We start from the raw sequence: 19,958 nt of genomic DNA on the forward strand, positions 1-19,958 counted from the left end.
CACAAGATGCCAAGGGTTACAAACTCAAAGGCCTATGGGAGGCCAGGCAGGTAAAGGATAGGAGTGAAACCCCTTCAAGTTTACAGCACTCTTTTTTTTTTGGAGTTGGGATCTGACTCTGTTGCCCAGGTTGGGGTACAGTGGTGTGATCTTGGCTCACTGCAACCTTCGCCTCCTGGGCTCAAGCCATCCTCCCACCCATTCAGCCTCCCGAGTAGCAGGAACTACAGGTGCACACCAGCATGGTTGGCTAATTTTTGTTCTTACATATATTTTTTGGTAGGGATGGGGTTTATGCCGTGTTGCCTAGGCTGGTCTCGAACCCCTGGACTCAAACGATCTGCCTGCCTCGGCCTCCCAAAGTGTTGAGACTACAGGCGTGAGCCACCATGCCTGGACATAACAACTCTACCTCCTCAAAGAAATATGGTTTCTCCCATTTTTCTTGAAGTCTGTGGCCTTCTTGGACAATATATGTCATTTCCACTTTTGATGGAGATGCAGATTTAAGAAGCATTCTCCCGTATCTAAATTTGAACGTAGTAATGGATACTCGGTTCCCGTGTTGGAGAGACGTGGGGAAGGGGAAGGGCCTTTGAGGACCTGGAGAAGCGTGCTTCCGAGGAGCGTTGCTCGTCAGCTGCAGGCTCTGGTTGCCGTGCAGAATGCAGGGCCCAGTGTTGCCAGATCTTCTGGTTTTCCAGAGGAACCCCGAGGTCTGGAGTTTCATGTGAAAACTGCTGAGTCTTACAAGTTGGCAGCCAGTGTATAGTTTCTACAAACACCGCGCGAGCCAAGTAAAACACACGTAAGGGCCAAAGCTGGCCCGACGGCTGGTCCCAGGTCTGCGGCCTGTGCTCCGGACTCCTCCTTGTGGGAAAAAAGGAGCAGACCCTGCCTCAACCTGGGATCCGATGCTGTGGCAGTGCGAGGCTGTGGATGGAACACCATGCTTTACAGCTTCGGTCACCCTGCATTCTGGCCGGGGGAACCTTCTGATGAATTTGCCAGCACTTTCACATCAGCCTTAGGGATACATTTATAATTCTCGGATGCGGATTTGGTCTCTGCGAGGTGCCTCTCTGGGTATCCGCCGTCTGGGTTGGGTGTGTTGAGAAGCAGGCGATGGGAAGTTGTCTCAGGGGACTGTTTCCAGGGAGTTGAATGAGGGCAGCCACAGACAGGGGAGACAGAAGGGCTGGCTGTCAGGATGCATGGCTTTGCCCAGGGTGGGTTCTGAGCCGTGTGTGTGGGAGACCACCGCTGCTGAAGGCCAGTCTGGGTGTAGTGCTCTGGGGCAGGGCTAGACTTGTTTGGGGCAATGACTTTGGCCCGTTTATAAATGTGATTAGGTTTTGCAGGTTACAGCTGTGGCCACCACAGACAGCTGTGTCTGAATGCCTTTGGTGGCCGGGTGTGGTGGCCTGCTCCTGTAGCCCCAGCTACTCAGCAGGCTAAGGCGGGAGGATCCTTTGAGCCAAGGAGTTTGAAGCTGCGGTGACCTATCGTTGTGCCACTGTACTTCAGCCTGAGTGACAGCGAGACCCTCTCTCTAGAAAAAATAAAACAAAAAATAGAAAAGAAGGCCTTTGGGCCCGTGAAACTCTTCATAGGCACCTGTGTGTAGTCTCTACCCATGGGCATCCCTCCTGGGCACAGGAGATAGATGTACTGTGCTGTATTGTGTTGAGAAATCCTTCTTGGAATTTTTATGCATTAAAAAAAACTCTTAATCCAGACACCATTTTTTTGTGAGGTAGGCAAAGACCTTAAGCATTGTTTTACAGTTTTGCTGGACAAACAGGAGCCAAGAGTTGTAAAGAGACTTGCATGAGGTCACTCAGCGTGTCAGTGGGAAAGTTGGGGCTGATAGGACTCAAGGCCCAGTCATGTGCTTAGTGTGCAAAGATGTGGTATTAGTAACGTGACCAACTTGTCTGGGTTTTAGCACTGAAAGCCCCACATCCTGGGATCCTCCCTTAGTTCTGAGTGAACCAGGATGGTTTGTCACCCTAAGTATTGCCAGTCGATTGAAACCCAACTCTTGCTCTCTCTGTATATCTGGGTGTGTCTGACTAACAGCCCATTGAACATTTGAAGTGGGATACACTATTATGGAATGAAATGGGAGATAGAGCCGAGGTAGACAGATCACCTGAGGTCGGAAGTTCAAGACCAGCCTGACCAACATGGAGAAACCCCATCTCTATTAAAAATGCAAAATTAGCTGGGCTTGGTGGTACATGCCTGTAATTCCAGCTACTCGGGAGGCTGAGGCAGGAGAATCACCTGAACCTGGGAGGTGGAGGTTGCGGTGAGCTGAGATTGCGCCGTTGCACTCCAGCCTGAGCAAGAAGAGCGAAAACTCGGTCTCAAAGAAATGGGAGATAGATTAAATGGGAAGGAAACGCAATGGCCAGAGTTAATAAGTAGGGCTGGCAGAAATGGCCTTCCTCTCTATACAAACTGTGTTAAAGGATTGTCAGATGCAACTGAGATGCCTGATGTAAAAAGTTAATGTGAAAAGAATGATGACTCAGAGGCAGGAGTTGGGGTGATAACAATCCAAATTCTCTTTAACGAAGACTGAGCTTGGTTTGTAAGGTCCTATCAGCAGTCCAGAAGGGAAAGAACCTAAACCAATCAGGAACTGTGTGGGTGTTGGTGAGCAGCCAAGGTCATGCATATTCAGTATCTAAAAAGGAATGGCTCTGGAAGCTGGAATCCAGAAAGCCTTGCTCTTAAACAGGGGGGAAAAAAATGAATCATTTTCCACTGATGAAGTTGAAGCCAGTGTGGTTCCATGAAGAGAACGGCTCCTGCAGGACCCGTCTGTCCCGTGATAAATCGACAAAAGAAACAATACATGTTTATCTCAACTTTTCCTAACTCTTTGTTTCTGCTCTCTCATGATGTATTTTACAAAGTACTAGGTTTACAAAGTGCTCAGGTGCAACATAATTGGCTGAAGAGCTGTCCAGTGGTACAGTCCACCAGAAGATCAGAATCAACCAGGGGCTGGGTGAGGTGTGGCTCACGCCTGTAATTCTAGCACTTTGGAGGGCCGAGGTGGGTGGATCATTTGAGGCCAGGAGTTCGAGACCAGCCCGGCCAACATGGTGAAACCCCGACTCTACTAAAAATACAAAAATTAGCCAGGCATGGTGGCACAAGCTTGTCATGCCAGCTACTCAGGAGGCTGAGGTAGGAGAATCACTTGAATCCGGGAGGTGGAGGTTGCAGTGAGCTGTGATTGTGCCACTGCACTCCAGCCTGGGTGACAGAGTGAGACCCTGTCTCAAAAAAAAAAAAAAAAAAAAAAGAAAGCAAAGAGTCAACCAGGGAATATATTGTGCATGACAGGACTTGCTGCCCTTGTCCCTAGAGCAGTGTGACATTATGATTGTGCCCCTCAGGATTGACTGGGAAACAGTGTCAGGTCTTGCTAACTAACAGCGGGAGGCTGATGTCTGGCTGAGCACAGGCTCTGAAATCAGAACACCTGGGCTGGAATCCCGGCTGTGCCATTCATTAGCAATCTGACCTTGGGCCAGGTGATGTACCTTCTCTTGTCCTCCTCTGTCACTGAGATAGTGCTTGTTAAACCTTGCTACCCAAAGTGTGGTTGTGGTCTGTGGATCAGCCCTTGGGGATTTTCTGGGAGCTGGTTAGAAAAGAATCTCAGGTCCCGCCTGGACTTCTGGACTCAGAACCTGCACTTGTCCAGTGTCTTGCTGGGGCCGGGGGGGCGGGGGTGGGGGAGTGGAGGGGGGGCAGTCTGTGGGCATATTACAGTTTGAGAACATTGCTGTAAAGCACTTAGAACAGTGCCAGATGTGGGGATGTTTTCTGTACATTTTAGCCATCATCTGTTTCTCCCCTTTCTCTCCCTCCTCTTTATTATTATGTAGTTTTGAAGTACAAGGGAAATAATTTAAAATCACTCACTTTGAAGGACCATCTTTGTAGGTAGAAGCTGGGGGCAGTTTAGTAACTCCTCCCCTCTGCTATTTTGCTCTTTGGGGAGTAGCATCATACTGAGGTCAGAGGGGACTAATCAGTGCAGAAATCCTGTCTGGATGAAAAACCAACAAGAAGCACAAGATGAGCGAGTCCGGGGTGTTCTCTCCAATTCACCTGGAGATCGTATTGGACCGTGAGTCAGCAGCATGGTGCTGCCATGAAGACAAGACAGCTAGAAAGGAACACGCAAGTCAGGGTGCGGTGTGGAGGCCACAGAGCCACCAATCCGCTTGAGCTAAGTGCACACTGGCAGAAGCCTCTTCTGGGCTGTTCGATGTGGAGGAAGGTAGAGAACTGTGCACCAGCCTTAAGCATTGTCCTTGTTCTATGGAGCTTACAGTCTATGCTAATTAAATAGAAATAAGAATTGAGGGATGGGCGCGGAGGCTCGTGCTTGTAATCCTAGCAGTTTGGGAAGCTGAGGTGGGCAGATTGTTTGAGCTCAGGAATTGGAGACCAGCCTAGGAAACCCCGTCTCTAAAAAAAAAAAAAATACAAAAAATTAGCTGGGCATGGTGGCGCCTGCCTGTAATCCCAGCTACCCAGGAGGCTGAGGTGGGAGGATTGCTTGACCCTGGGAGGTCAAGGCTGCAGTGAGCTGTGCTTGTGCCACTGCGCTCCAGCCTGAGTCATAGAGCAAGACACTGTGTCGTCAAAAAAAGAGAAAGAAATAAGAATTATGAAGGTAGGATAAAAATGTCATGTTGGAATTTTTCAACCTAGCCAAGAGAAGGAAAGTTGATGAGCGGTGCAGGATGGCCTTCAGGCATAGGATGGACTCTTACATACTTGCTTTTTCACTTCTATTGAGTAGAAGACCCAAAGAGATGGATTTTTGTTTATAGGTGAGAATTAGGGAAGAGCTCTTTGATAGTGAAGGTGGTTTTATCTCTATGCACACGATGGCAGCAGCATGGCTGAGAATCTCAGGGAGGCTCCCTACTTTTTAATGTGGGTCTTCTCTCTCTGCCGGCCAGCACGCCTTCCAGTGCTTGGCCTGTAGACTTGGTATAAGACCTTCCTACTTAGCAGAGAAACGTTAAGATGGAGAAGAGAACATTCTCCTAGAGGTAACTTGTTGGAGTAGAAAGACAACTGGACGTGGAATTGGAAGAAACTGCCATAGTTTTATCTCTTCCTAGTGGTATGACCTGGGGCTGGCCATTCACTTCTGGGAATCTTAGTTTTTGTGTGTCTCTTAAATGGAAATCTCTTAGTGACTCACTGATTCATTCAATTCGTTCTTTTCTATTCATTTATTTATCACATTTGTTTACTTGCTCTTTGGTTTATAATGATATTTATTCATCCTAGAAATCTTTGTTGAGTGCCTGCTATGCCCCAGGTACACTGAGAGAGACAAGGGTGCGACTAACTCCGGTTTTTCAGATGAAGAGAGAGAATGTTTGTAAAGGAGTATTACATACTGAAAAATGCTACCTTAATGTAAACTATCACCTTCGTGCCCCTGAAGAAATACATAGAGGGTCATCAAATTATGGGATGTCAGAGCTGGAAGGGGCCTTAGTTCCCTTCCTGAGAAGCCATTATTTTGCTCCATGTGGTGTTTGAACCTAACCAGGACACTAATGTCCATTCTTGGCCAGCAGAATGGAAGTGAGAAAGTGCTACTTCGTCATTTTACCCACTCAGATTATCTGTGAACTCTCAGCCTGCACAATTTCTGAAGCTGCTTTTGTGGCAGCCCCTTACTGTGTATCTGGTAGTTGGGAACACATACTGTGTGTTCTAATAGCTTCCTCCACTGTGACCCAGATAAAGGCAGAGGCTCTGTCTTGGCCTCTTCTAACCTTAACATCTAGTAAGTATTAAAGACCTGCATGTTCTCTCTGTTCCCTTTCTATATATCTTGTGTTTACATAGGGCATTGTTTACAGACGTTTACATGTTTACATGCCTGTGGTGTCTAAACACTATGTCTTTTATTAGTCTTTGTCTGGTATCTAGACAATATCTGGCTCACATGGAACCCTCAAAACATGTTTGCTGATGACTCAGACAAGCAAGGATGGGAATACACTGTGCTCTACTTTGAACACCTGCCCCTCCCTCCCTCCCTGCCTCCCTGCCTCCCTTCCTTCTTTCCTTCCTCGCTCTGTCACCCAGGCTGGAGTACAATGGTGTGATCATGGCTCACTATAGCCTGAAACTCCTGGGCTCAAGTGATCTTCCCACCTCAGCTTCCCAACTCACTGGGAATACAGGCTCAAACCACTATATGCTCAAACCACCAAGCCAGGCTAATTTTTATATTTTTTGTAGTTATAAGGTCTCACTCTGTTGCCCAGGCTGGTCTCAAACTCCTGGCCTCAAGCCATCCTCCCACCCCAGTCTCCCAAAGTGCTGGGGTTACAGGCATGAGCCACTACTCCTGGCCTCATTTGTCTTTAATGCTCATCCTAATCCCCTTTTCCATGAATCATTTGAAAAATAACGAAGTTATTATTAATATATTCACCTATCAGGCTTGTTTTTAACCCAGTGATTATATTAATTATTTCACATCTCACAGGTAGGTATGAAACATCTGAGACCTTCATTCTCCTAGTTGTTACCTGCGGTGATAATGGCCTTCAGGCAGCTTAGGTCAGAATTCCACTCTGCTACTTACTTTCTGTGTTACTTTGGCAGGGGACTAACCTCATGAGCCCGTGATGTCTTATCTGTAAAACAATTTTAATAATTGCACTTGCCATGCAGGGCCGTTGTGAGTTACTGGAGCTCATTCATTTGAAGAGGTTGGTACTTTATCTTCACATGGTGAGCACTCACGGAATGACAAACATTCTTATGTTTTGTCACTGTGATTACTGCATAGCCAGAAACTGGGGTGCAATAGAGAAGCAAATATGATTGGCACCCTCGTGGATTCTGCTGCTGTTACCGTCTCCAGTGCTACAGAGTCATAAAACACTAGCGCTCCCAGTATTTTCACGTCACTCAGCACTCTTTCATTTCCATCTCTTGGGCTACGTGGTGGAGACCCGTGAGGGTTTTCTTCTCTTTTGTATGGAATGCTGTACAAACAGAACTTCTCAGCAGAAGAATGAAGAATTAGATGCGTTTTGGGCACCGTTCAACAGATGGCAAAGCAAATCCTCTACTCTGTTCCCCTCAGCTAGCCCCATTCTCCCTGCCTCTGGATGTAATTTGTTAAACACTTAACTCAGCCCTGGTGAGGAGGTTATTACTGTTTCTATCATTCGTCTCCTGCTCCAGGGACTTGCCATGACCTCAGAAAAGAGACTTGTGTATTCCAGGCAGTGGGGACTGCAGGGGCCCCATGCTTTCTGCCCCCACATGCTTGGGGACAGACATAGAGGTGCCCTGCCTCACCTTTGTGGGTTATCTGGTAACATCTGTCATTTCCTATCAGGCAACTAATGGGAGCCAGGTTCAGGATCCAGGATGGGATGTTTGAAAGACATCTTTCTGGCTGGGCGCGGTGGCTCACACCTGAAATCCCAGCACTTTGGGAGGCCGAGGCAGGTGGATCATGAGATCAAGAGATCGAGACCATCTTGGCCAACATGGTGAAACCCCGTCTCTACTGAAAATACAAAAAAACAAAACAAAACAAAAAAAACTTAGCCAGGCGTAGTGGCAGGTGCCTGTAATCCCAGCTACTTGGGAGGCTGAGGCAGGAGAATCGCTTGAACCCGGGAGGCGGAGGTTGCAGTGAGCCGAGATCGCGCCATTGCACTTCAACCTGGGCAAAAAGAGTGAAACTCTGTCTCCAAAAAAAAAAAAAAAAAAAAAAAGAGATCTTTCTTTTTGCTAGTTTCTCACCAACTCTTTTTCTTCTCCTTGTCTCTATATTCCAGGTGTACGTGTCTTACGACTACGGAAAATCATTCAAGAAAATTTCAGAGAAGTTAAACTTTGGCGTGGGAAATAGGAGTGAAGCTGTGATTGCCCAGTTCTACCACAGCCCTGCGGACAACAAGCGGGTAAGGAAGCGGCCATCCCGCCTGTCCTGACTTCATGGGACTGGGTTTTGGGAAGGTTGCCGCACTTAAGAGGGTGCTAGGAGATGGCGTTGTCTGTGATCTTTGCAGCATGACTGATGGCTAGTGAGGTTTTGTGCTAACCTGGGCGTTTGTGACAGACTGCTGTTCTCAGGGTGGGTCTCTGCACAATCAGGCAGGCCAAGTACTGGTCAGGCAGGATTTCTAGACAAACAATGGCAGGCTAAACCACAGAAAATCAGCCAACTATTATAATACCTTGCCTGACTCGCAGATGGCAAAAATGTTTCCCAGGCACACTGAGAATAACCTTGCAGTCTAATTCATGTTTTTTAAGACACTATCAGTGTGTCTGCTTGCGTGCTTATGTGTGCTTATATGCGAGTGTGTGCATGTGTGTGCTTGTGTGCGTGTGGGTACCTGTGTGTGTGTGCTTGTGTGCGTGTAGGTACTTGTGCGCATGTGGGTACCTGCGTGTGTGTGCTTAGGCACGTATGGGTACCTGTGTGTGTGCTTGTGTGCGTGTGGGGATACCTGTGTGCATGCATTGGTACCCGTGTGCGTGTGCGTGTGGGGATACCTGTGTGCATGCACTGGTACCCGTGTGCGTGTGCGTGGGGGGGTACCTGTGTGCATGCATTGGTACCCGTGTGCGTGTGCGTGTGGGGGTACCTGTGTGCATGCATTGGTACCCGTGTGCGTGTGCGTGTGGGGGTACCTGTGAGCACATGTGGGTACCTGTGTGCGTGTGTTGGTGCACCCCTCTTCCCCCTGCCTTTGAACCTGTACCGACGTGGAAAAGAAAACCAAGGCAGCAGATATTGCTATGCCTCCTGCTTTGTTTTCCCAGCTGGCTGGCCCTGGGGGCTTTGTTTCTTCAGTTAGGCAATTTGATTTGAGGAAGCACTGACCCTGGGCCCCCGGGGAGGTGGAGGTAGGAGGGCAGGAACCCGGCAGCCGGCAAGGCTTTCCTGCTGGTTGGGTAGCCCTTAGCTCAGAGAATTGTATTTCATTGCTTTCTTCCCCACTCTGTGTTACCTTGTTTGTTTCCAGGCCAGATCTTCTAGGGAAAGACCCTTAGTAGAAAAACTAAGAGAAACTTTCTAGTAGCAGAGGCTTTCTGCTCCAGAAAGCAACCAGCAAGCAAGATCTACAGGGTCCTACTTCCAGTCCCTAGTGCTGGCTTCTCAGGTTGCTTGAGGTCTCTTAGCAAGGGCTGCATTCAAAATCTTTAGCAACTGGTGTGGCTTAGGCACTGACCAATCAGAACAAATCCTGTCCGGAGGAGGCTGGGTCCTGGATGTCCCCTGCTGGGCCATGCATTAACTTTTGAGTTGCTGAATATCAGGGAGGTCCTGGGGAAGGGACCAGGCCATGGGAAGTATTGTGGGTGTAGGCTTAGGGAGGGTCACTTAAGGGTTTCAGGGCAGCGGCTGTTGACCAGGTGGTACAGAACAGTTGTTTTTTAACAACTGGAATGGTCATTACTGGTACATACTTGTTATGGAGTGGCAGTTAGGAGCAAACTTCCCTTTCTTACCTGACTCCAGGGTGACAAGAGTAATTTTTCCCTCTGAGATGAAAAGCAAGGAGGTGGTGTTGGAGAGAAATGGCCCCATAAACGGGTCAGCCAGCCTTTGTGTCCCTCTGCCTCACTGCACAGTGTGACCCGGAGTCCTGGCCCCTGGGACTCCCACAGGGAGGTGGGGCCCGCTGCTTGCCTTGCCTTTGGCTCCTCCATGAGGCGAGGAGCCCTGTCCAGGGTCCGGCTCCTAGCTGCCTCTTCTGTGGATGGATCCACATGCACCCCGCCTCTCAAGAACCGAATTACACCTGCTGATGTGTTGTACGCTTGGAACTGCAGAGTGGATTTTGTGTTCTCACACAAAAATAACGATGAGAGGGAAAGCATTTGTTAATTAGTCAGATTTAACCATTACACAACGTATGTATGTTTTTAAACATTATACTCTACACGATAAATATGTATAATAGTATGACAATTTAAATAATTAAATTTGAAAAAAGACTAATAAAATATCATAAGTAATGATAAAAGCCACAATCTCTTTTGCACCAGGCTAATAACACCTAGATTTCTCAATGTATTAGGTTGTACTTATCTGATGGTGATGATGATTACTATATTTACACATTGTCTCAGAGCTTACTCTTGCAGAGGTTTTGGCCCTCAAAAATGCCTTGTTGCCCCTCTGGAATCTTTCTTTTCAGCTTCATCTACTCCTCCTCACCTCCTGCTGTGGTGCACAGATGTCTATGGGCAGGCTCCATCTCCTCCTCCCCAGCTCCTCCCCTAGTGCACAGTTATCTATAGGCAGGCTCCATCTCCTCCTCCTCAGCTTCTCCCATAGCGCACAGTTATCTATAGGCAGGCTCCATCTCCTCCTCCCCGCTCCTCCCCTAGTACACAGATGTCTATAGGCAGGCTCTATCTCCTCCTCCCCAGCTCCCACTGTGGTCCACAGATGTCTATAGGCAGCCTCCATCTCCTCCACCCCAGCACCTCCCCTAGTGCACAGATGTCTATAGGCAGGCTCCATCTCCTCTTCCCCAGCTTCTTCCTTACTGCACAGATGCCTTTAGGTAGGTTCCGACTTCCTTCCTGCTTGTTGTGGGTTGTGATGAGCAGCTGCTAAGGTCACAAGTCTGAAGAGTCAGAAGACAAGGACAGATGATGTTTTGGACTTGGAGGAGGAGGGCTGGTGCAGGCAGAGGACCGGGGCTTTGGAAGCACTGGATCTGGAGAAGGAGCAGAGCTGGGGCGGTGGTGTTTGGGGCAAGAGCAAGGGGAGACTGGAGGGCGATTGCAATAAAGGAGTTTAGGTGCTGCACAGTGGAATGGGGGTGACATGTTTGCAGCCCAAGTGCTGTGTACCTTTGAGTGGTGCGTCTTAGATTCTCATGGGTGGATATTCTTTGGAGTTGGTGGGGATGGAGAAGTCAGGAGAAAAAAGGCTGCCTTCTTGGAGAATTTGTTGACGGTTGGACCTCAGGCCTGGAACAGGCTGAGTGGGTGAGGGGGGCAGCATTCTGTCTAGATAGTTTCAAATTCCCCAGAGAAGGCTGCTCCTCGTACCCCACCAGACTCTCAGGAAGGAAATGATGACTCTTAACAGTGCTGATTGCTTTTGTTGCTTTTGCCTTTGTCCCCTGAAAGGCAAATTGCCCCACCAGACCTACCACTTCCTGAGAAGAATCACACAAGGCTGGGTGCCTTGCTGTCAACAGCAGGGCGCTCCGCCTAGGCAAATCACCCAGGTGAAAATGTGAGCTGCCAAGGAGCGTTTGAAATGGTTGAAATGAATGTTAGCGGCTGCCCGGCAAGGTTAAGATATCAGGGAAGGGCAGTGTGGATGTCCAGGAGTGTGGGTGCCTGTGGAAGGGGAGAGAAGGTGCTAGCACAGCATCCAGCTGCAGTCCGAAGGCTTTGCCTTGTGATGGAGATGGTGCCTGTGGGTCCATGTGAGTTTTGGGTCTATTTTTGCATTAGCCAGCAGTCCCACTTCCTTCTTGGTCTCCTGTGTGCTGCCCTGAACCATTGTGCAGTGCTGGCCACGTGGCAGTTCCACCGACATTGTGGGGCCTCTGAGATCGGTCAGACAGTATTGAAGTAAGTCTGGTGCTGTTATTTGCTTGCTTATTAATTTTTTAAAAAATAGAGACAGGGTCTTACTCTGCCATACAGCCCGGAGTGCAGTGGCACAATCATAGCTCACTGTAACCTCAAATTCCTGGGCTCAGGGGATCCTCCTGTCTTAGCCTCCCCAGTAGCTGTGACTACAGGCCAGCACCACTGCATATCCGGGGCTTTTTAAAAAAGGCCACTGAATGTACGGTTAGGGCTCACGGCGTCAGCCTCGGCAGAAGCAAGAGCCAGTCCTGCCTTTTTCCAGGCAGAGGTTGGTCCTAGGTAAAATGTAATTCCCATCTTCTGGAGGGATGTTCCTTCGTTGCCTTCCCTTCCCTTCCTCCTCTCATGGGACTCTTGGTTTCTCCACTTGAAACTGGAGAAAGTCACTTATGCTAATAGACTGTGGATACATTCACTAGCGTAGTTTGTTTTCTTTCCAGAGGTGTTTGTATTTTCAGAGGAAACACAGCTTTAAACCAAAGGAGGAAGCTCCTCTGGAATATTAAGTTACTGCAAACAGGGTTGAGAGATTGGGGTACACAAAGGCACTCCTGAAATTGCATAGTTTTGGAAGCACCTTGTAGGTCAGCTCTTGGTCAGTCTGTAGGTTTGACTTCCAGTAAACTTGACAGCCGGCAGCACAGGGACTTAAAAGCCAGGGTGAAATACCGTGTCTTCCTAACATGTGCGTATGTGACCCTTTATATCACAGCATGAGGTACCAGGTGCTCAAGTGATGAATGTAACCTACAAATAATAGAGCTAGGGGAATCAAATGAGGTTGGATCATAGAAGTCAAGTCTTCGTGGGATTAGATACGAGCTTCAAGGATGGGCGTGTGACCCCAGTAAGTAGAGCAGAGCTGTCAGGAGCCCTCAAGCGGGAGAAGGGCATCAGCAGAGACTGCAAAGTGCTAAAATGTGGTTTCTGTGCAGGATGGCGAGGAGATTCACTTCTCAGTGGTGAAGAGTTTGTACTGAGCTGCTGTGCAATGTCAAACAGGCCCCTGTCTGAAGATGGAGATTGTCTTTTGCTCTGCGGGCTGAAGGGAGCTAGGAAAGAGTGTTTGAGTAGGGGTGTAAATGAATAGTGTGCTTTAGGGATATGTGTCTTCTGGCAATATTCATGACTTTCCCTTTTAGCAGGGAAAGATTAGAGAAGAGTCTAGAAAGGGAACTATTGTAGCAGTGCAGGCATGAAGTCGCTCTGTCACTCAACCAAACCTAGTATCACCCTCTAAGTATTTCATTTAGGCCCTGGAAGACATGAGGATGAAGAAAACCCATTGCCTGCCTCCAGTTTGCTTAGTCTCTAGTAAAGATGTGGGTCATGCCAATAGCACTGAGAGGAAAAAGGAAGGCATGCATTTTGAGAAAGATTTTAAAGGAAAACAAAACAGGTTTGGTGGCTGATAGAGACTGAGGGCCAAAGGGAGGGATTGGAGCAGAACCCATCTTTGCTTGTAAGTAGTGGGGCTGGGAGAAGGCATAGCAGGGAGGGGACTTGGGACGTGGGGTGGGAGAATTGGGTTTTATTGGGAAAGTTTTGAAGAACTCAAGTTTTGTGTATAGTAAAATATCTTGGCCCATCAAAAGTGGAGAGGGTGAGAAGGTAAACAAAAATGGAATCTCTGTAAGAAGTCAGGGTTAGACTGTAGATTTAAAAGTCAGGCCATGCTTGTTCTTTTGTTTTTGAGACGGGGTCTCACTGCATCACTCATGCTGGAGTGCAGTGGTATGATCTCGGCTCATTGCAACCTCTGCCTCCCAGGTTTAAGCGATTCTTGTGCCTCAGCCTCCTGAGTAGCTAAAATTTCAGGTGCACACCACCATGCCCAGCTATTTTTTTGTATTTTTAGTAGAGATGGGGTTTTGCCATGTTGGCCAGGCTAGTCTCAAATCCCTGACCTGAAGTGATCCACCCACCTTGGCCTCCCAAAGTGGTGGGATTACAGGCGTGAGCCACCCCGCCCGGCCCCGTGCTTGTTCTTAAGGGTGGTAGTTGAAGCTTTTTGAAAGGATAAGCCAAGGTTAGCAGCAAAGGATAGAAGAAGAATGAGGTTACATGAGCGTAGGGAGTGGGGAGGACCAAGGAGCCAGCAGAGGAGAATGAAGGCCTGAGACGATCAGGGGCTGGGGTTGGAGAGGTGAAATGAGAGGGTGCTGTGGATTAGGAGAAAAGGCATGCAAATGAGTTAAATAGTACAAGGTAAGATCTATGAATGAAGTTCAGGAAATGTTGCCTTTTTGTTAGAAGAAGAAATGTTAAGAGGTGGGATGTGAACAAGTCAGATATTGATGTCAATGCTGCCTAGTCCTGCGTCACCTTGGGCAGTAAACCACTCTCAGTCTCAGTGTCCTCATTATTAAGAGAGTGTATAACAGTAATATCCAAAGCACTGAGTCACTGTGAACCCTGAATGAGATAAGGCATGCCAAACTTTTAGCTCAGTGCCTGACACATAGTAAGTGCTCTTGAAAATGTTTAGCTATTACCATGGACAATAATACAGTCTGTGACTGGGTGCATGATTTTTAGATTCTCCAATGTGAGGCTGCAGGAAGCCATGGAACAGATGTCTGGGGAAATCTTTTCAAACTGAGAATGCTTCCTTCCCCAATAACCTAGGTGGTTTGGGAGCGGAAAGATGGACTACGTTATTTCTGGGGAATAATTTTATGCCAAAATTATGATGATCCTCTTAGGATCATAATTGTTTTTTATAACATTGGATTTTCTTGTAGGTTTTGCTTTTAAAACATTTACTAACTTTTCCAGTTCAATTTAATGAGGCTTCTACAGAGTTTAGAGATTTACCTGAGATGCTGGGGAGGAAACATGACGAGCGTAAATCCACAAAATATGTCCCTGGGAAGTTTATGGTCTGGATTTGGGGAGAGAGTGCAAATGAAAAGGAGTGAGAGCATCTGAAAGCAGCACGAGACAAGTGCAAAGTGCTGGTCCACACAGAGGCTGTGGCGCTGAAAGGCTTCAGAGCTGGAGATTGATCTGGGTCAGGAGGAGTCCATTAGAGAAAGTGTCCTTGGGCTTCTCCTGCAGGATTGCTTGACTTCTAGGATGTCAATGACTGGCTGTGGGTAGAACTAGGTCCCTGTTGCTCTGGTTTCTGATTCATAATCTCCTGAGCCTTCCTCATTCTTCCAGGAGCAGGGACTGGCCTCCGGGTCTTGCCAGGTGTGCACACGAGGCCTTACATCGTCTGTGCTTCCCAGCCTTGTTTTCCATTTATTTCTCTCAGGCCCTCAGGACTGTCGTCTGGGTGCAGTGGCTCCTGCCTGTAATCCCAGCACTTTAGGAGGCCGAGGCAGACTGATGGCTTGAGCTCAGGAGTTTGAGACCAGCCTGGGCAACATGGCGAGACTCTGTTTCTAAAAAAAAAAAAATACGAAAACTTAGCTGGGTGTGATGGCACACACCTGTAGTCCCAACTACCTGGGGGGTTGAGGTGGGATGATCGGAGCCCGGGGAGGTCAAGGCTGCACTGAGCCATGATTGCGCCACTGCACTCCAGCCTGGGCAACAGAGTGAGACCTTGTCTCAGAAAAACAAGACTCTCATCAAACCCATGCTGTATCTCTTTTCCCTGTTTGTGCCTAAACCCACGCCACCCTAGACCTGGAATGTTCTTTCCCTGTGGGTGTCTCGCCTGCCCTTCGAGGCCCATCTCGTCCATGAATCATTTCTCATCTCTCGGCCTGGACTGGTACTCATAGGACTCTGGTCATGGCTTCTCATTCAGCCTCACTTTCTCTGGACTGATGGTTAGCCCTGGACATGTCTGTCTCCCATGTCAGATTTCGGGCTACTTGAGGGAAGGCTTCTCGGGTTTTTGTGGCAGCTCTTGAGTGTCTGGTCCGTGGTGGGAATGCAGCACACGTGTGTTACGTTGAATTGCCTGGATCCTTCTCCCCAGGGAACTCTTTCATTTCAGCCGCAGCCACTGTCCAGCCTAACTTGTTCAGATTCACTCACCCATGCAGAAGCTAAGTAAGGTGAGGCCCCTGCTCACCAGAGGCACTTCCTGCTCTGCCCCAGAGTGAGCCTGCCAGCCACGGTGGCAGCCTGGTCCCCGGAGCTGCCGGTCACCTGGCATCTTCTAAGATGGAAGTGATTTTAGTGCTTTTCCTGGAAAGCCATGTCCCATAACTGCTTGGAGGATGCAGGGAGACTCAGCCATCCCATCTGTGTTTAGCCAATCTGAAAAGTAGGGCTTCTCTGTCCCAGATGCCAGTGACTACCCTCTGATTGTGACTGAGTGACCCGCTAGGGAGTGGGAATTGCTAATTCCATTGAAAGGAAAAAACAAAAAGGTTTGACCAGCTTCATTACCTGGTTAAACAAACCCACCTTGTAGCTTCATCCCAGTCCATCTCCAGGCCACCTCTTTCGTTGAGCCTTGTTTGGACTGTACCGGTGTCTTTTCATTGCCAAGAGGTGGGGAGAAAGCCATTGTGGAAGCCCTGGAAGGCCGTGGTGCCTTCTTGGTGCAGGTTGGCCCCTGTACATGTGTGTACTCGCGTGGACTCGTACATGGTTTAGGGGAGTGTTGGGCAGCTCTGGACAGGGCCTGCTCTGAAACTTACCTGTTTTCCCTTGCAGTACATCTTTGCAGACGCTTATGCCCAGTACCTCTGGATCACGTTTGACTTCTGCAACACTCTCCAAGGCTTTTCCATCCCATTTCGGGCGGCTGATCTCCTCCTACACAGTAAGGCCTCCAACCTTCTCTTGGGCTTCGACAGGTCCCACCCCAACAAGCAGGTAAGAGAGCTTTCGGAACCCAGTTGCACGGGGCTCCTCTAGTTTTCTCCTCTGCCTGTGTGATTGTGTGTCCTTTGAGTGATCTCGCCTCCTGCCTGTCCCTCCTTCTCTCTCAGGCCTAGCCTTTGTAGCTACTATTTCCCTTACCAGGGCTCAAGAAAAATATCTCCTCCTGGCACTCTCAGTCGGTAGCCCAGCCAGCCATCAGCACCCAGCACTTGGCAGACCCCGTGGGTTAAATGTCATGCCCTTCTCCATGCAGTTACACCTTTGTTAGCCCTTGGGGTAAATCGAGGCTTTGGAATTTAATCAGAGAGAGAGCCAGGTAGAGAAAGCTGGAATCTGAGCTCTTCTGGGACCTCTTGTTGAATTTCTGTTCTGCTTTCCCCATCCTCCACCTTAAACACTGCTTTTGCCTCCCATTTATTTGAAGTTACCACTAACAGTAATAGTCTTCCTTTGAGTGCGTGCATGTGTATCATATAAATGTGTGTATTTTCCTCCTTCAACCCAGGTTTGATGGAAATCTGAGAGATGAGGAAAGAGCCTCAGTAAGATTTATATCTCAAGGTTGCAACTTGCCTAGTCAAGGATATTAATTTGGCAAAAATCTGTGAAACTTGTAGATCCTGTATGATTGGATTTACAGTGAGCCTTGAATGTTTTTGCTCAGAGAAACCTTGGAATATTTCTTTGCAGGTTGTTTAACCAAAACACAGATCTGTTTACCTTTGCTTGCCTTAGGGAGTAACAACCTAAGTATGGGCTGGGTCAGTTTACTGGTGGAGGGGGAATTATCCTTTTTTTGGGTCTTTTTTTTTTTTTCTTTTTTTGAGATGGGGTCTTACTCTGTCACCCAGGCTGGAGTGCAGTGGCCAGATCTCAGCTCACTGCAAGCCCCGCCTCCCGGGTTTACGCCATTCTCCTGCCTCAGCCTTCTGAGTAGCTGGGACTACAGATGCCCGCCACCTCGCCCGGCTAGTTTTTTGTATTTTTTAGTAGAGACGGGGTTTCACTGTGTTAGCCAGGATGGTCTCGATCTCCTCACCTCGTGATCCGCCCGTCTCGGCCTCCCAGAGTGCTGGGATTACAGGCGTGAGCCACCGCGCCCGGCCCGGGTCTCGTGCTTCTTAATACATGGTTCCTAGGGCCGGAGGAACCCTCAGATTCCATCTGTGGGAGTTGAAGGGCTTTGGCAAAGATCAGCGTGTTAATTCCTCGTTGCCACAGCCGCGTATTCAGCTGGTTCCCCGCGGGGCTCTGTACTTAGCTGGTGTCCTCTGCATTCATCTTTAATTACCAGGGTCCATTACTGTTTTTTTCTTCCTTTTTTTTTTGTGTTAAAATACTCATAATGTACAATTTACTGTCTTGACCCTTTTAAGCATGCAGTTTAGTGATATTGAGTACATTCATATTGTTTTGCAGCCATCACCTCCATCCATCTCTAGAACACTTTTCATCTTGCAAGACTGAAACTCTAAAACCATTAAATAATACCTCTCTGCCCCCAGCCCCTGGCAACCACCATTTGATTTTCTGTCTCTATGCTTTTGCCTACTGTAGGTACCTCCTAAGTGGAATTATATACTATTTGTCCCCTTGTGACGGACTTATTTCACTTAGCAGAATGTCCTTAAGATTAATCCATATTGTAGCATGTGTCAGGTTTGTTTTTTTGCTTTTTAAGGCTGAATAATATTCCATTGTATGCACAGACCACATTTTGCTTATTTGCTCATCCCTCATGGACGCTTGGATTGCTTCCACATTTTAGCTGTCGTGAATAATGCTGCTGTCTGTGAAAGGTTTTTAAGGATACTGTTTCTTCGGTGAAAAGTGCTGAGTATAATCATCCTTTTGTTTTTACCATTACCTAGAGGCTAGTCTTGAGTGAAATATAACTTTTGGTAATCCATAAATAGAAGGCAAGTCCTACTCATTTTTCCTTCCAGTTGCTATTGAGGGAAGAACACATATGTACACAGTTGTCTTTCCTTTCTTGCCCTTGTTTGCTTTTGGAGCAACTGAGCTGGCTTTGGCAGTCCCAGTGCCTGCCTTCACAGAGAGCGTGTCATGGAAGGTGGAATTTCAGCGGGTGTTTGATGGTGATGCCATTCAGGTTGTATTATACATGCCTCTTGCATCATATATGCCTCTTGCATCATGACCACTTGTCTTTGCAGCTGTGGAAGTCAGATGACTTTGGCCAGACCTGGATCATGATTCAGGAACATGTCAAGTCCTTTTCTTGGTAAGTTGTGTCATCTAAGCAATCTTGATGTACATGACCTCCTTTCTCCAGTTCTAGCTCCTTCGTGGCGGACAAACCTGCCCTCACCTGAAATGTCAAGCGTTTGTTCAGGAAATACGTTGTTCCAGATCTGAGAATTAGAGCTGCAAGTACAGTGATCTCACTGGGGGAGGGAGTGGGGAAGAGGAGAAAGTAAGGTTATTTATGAGAGGAGTGGTAGAGCTTTTGCATTTTTCAGTTTGTCAGGGAACCCAGGGGAATCTTGAGGCCCTTGCATGTTTGTAGAGTTTCATTTTTAGAGCATCATATTAGAAGTGGGAGTTTTTTCTCTATATAAAATTTATGCATTTCGCTGGGCACAGTGGCTCACGCCTGTAGTCCCAGCACTTTGGGAGGCCGAGGTGGGCAGAGCACCTGAGGTCGGGAGTTCAAGACCTGCCTGTCCAACATGGTCAAACCCTGTCGCTACTGAAAATACAAAAATTAGCCGAGCATGGTGGTATGCACCTATAATCCCAGGTACTCGGGAGGCTGAGGCAAGAAAACCGCTTCAACCTGGGAGGCAGAGGTTGCAGTGAGCTGAGATCACATTGCTACACTTTAGCCTGGGCGATGCAGTAAGACTCTGTCTCAGAAAAACAAAACAAAATTCTTCATTTGTTCATAACATTTTCTTGAATGTCTGTTAAATATAAAACCTACTAGATGCTTAAGGGTATAAGAAGTTGAATAATTTATGGATATAGTTATTAAGGAGAGGTAAGGAAAGACATTTCAGATACATAACACACATCGTGAAAGGGGCACAGAGGTAACAGACATCGCATGAGAAGCTAGAGAGAGGACTTATCCTTCCATATGGGAGGATCATAGACAGCTTTGTAGAGGAGGTTGCCCTTGATCCAGGATGTGCACAACAGGTACGATGTACCTGTGTGGAGGTGTGGAGGATGGGAATTCCAGGCAGAGGAACAAAGTGGCCAAAGGCACAGGGATGAGCCAATATAGTGCTTGGACAGAGAACATGAACTCTTAATATTGGGTGACGTTTTGAAAGGGAAGTTGGTATTAGAATCTGCATTGCTTCATAAAGGAATTTGGGCTCCCTTCTGAAAGCAATGGGATACCACTGTAGGTTTTTGAGAAGAGGAGTGAAATAAACAGGCTGTACTTCAAGAAGTACTTGTTCTAGAACTAGATAATAATATACTTATTGTAATTTACCATCACAGTGATAAAGTAGTACAGGATCGTGAAT

The 19,958-nt window shown here is 47.8% G+C and overlaps 1 protein-coding gene across 4 annotated transcripts in view; it reads left to right on the forward strand.

Annotated features, from left to right (window-relative positions):
- The window catches only part of SORL1 (sortilin related receptor 1), a 179,878-nt gene that overhangs the window by 18,374 nt on the left and 141,546 nt on the right, over positions 1 to 19,958 (forward strand). For all 4 annotated transcript variants that reach the window (XR_012423810.1, XM_045370875.3, XM_045370879.3 and 1 more), the window contains exons 3-5: positions 7,869 to 7,994; positions 16,285 to 16,446; positions 18,633 to 18,700. Coding sequence is in view for 3 of the 4 variants with exons in the window: in XM_045370875.3 (XP_045226810.2) it covers positions 7,869 to 7,994; positions 16,285 to 16,446; positions 18,633 to 18,700 (356 nt within the window). In the remaining variant the exon portion in view is untranslated. The remainder of the gene's footprint in view (positions 1 to 7,868; positions 7,995 to 16,284; positions 16,447 to 18,632; positions 18,701 to 19,958) is intronic.

The sequence above is a fragment of the Macaca fascicularis genome, chromosome 14 (genome assembly GCF_037993035.2).
Source record: "Macaca fascicularis isolate 582-1 chromosome 14, T2T-MFA8v1.1".
Lineage (NCBI taxonomy): Eukaryota > Metazoa > Chordata > Mammalia > Primates > Cercopithecidae > Macaca > Macaca fascicularis.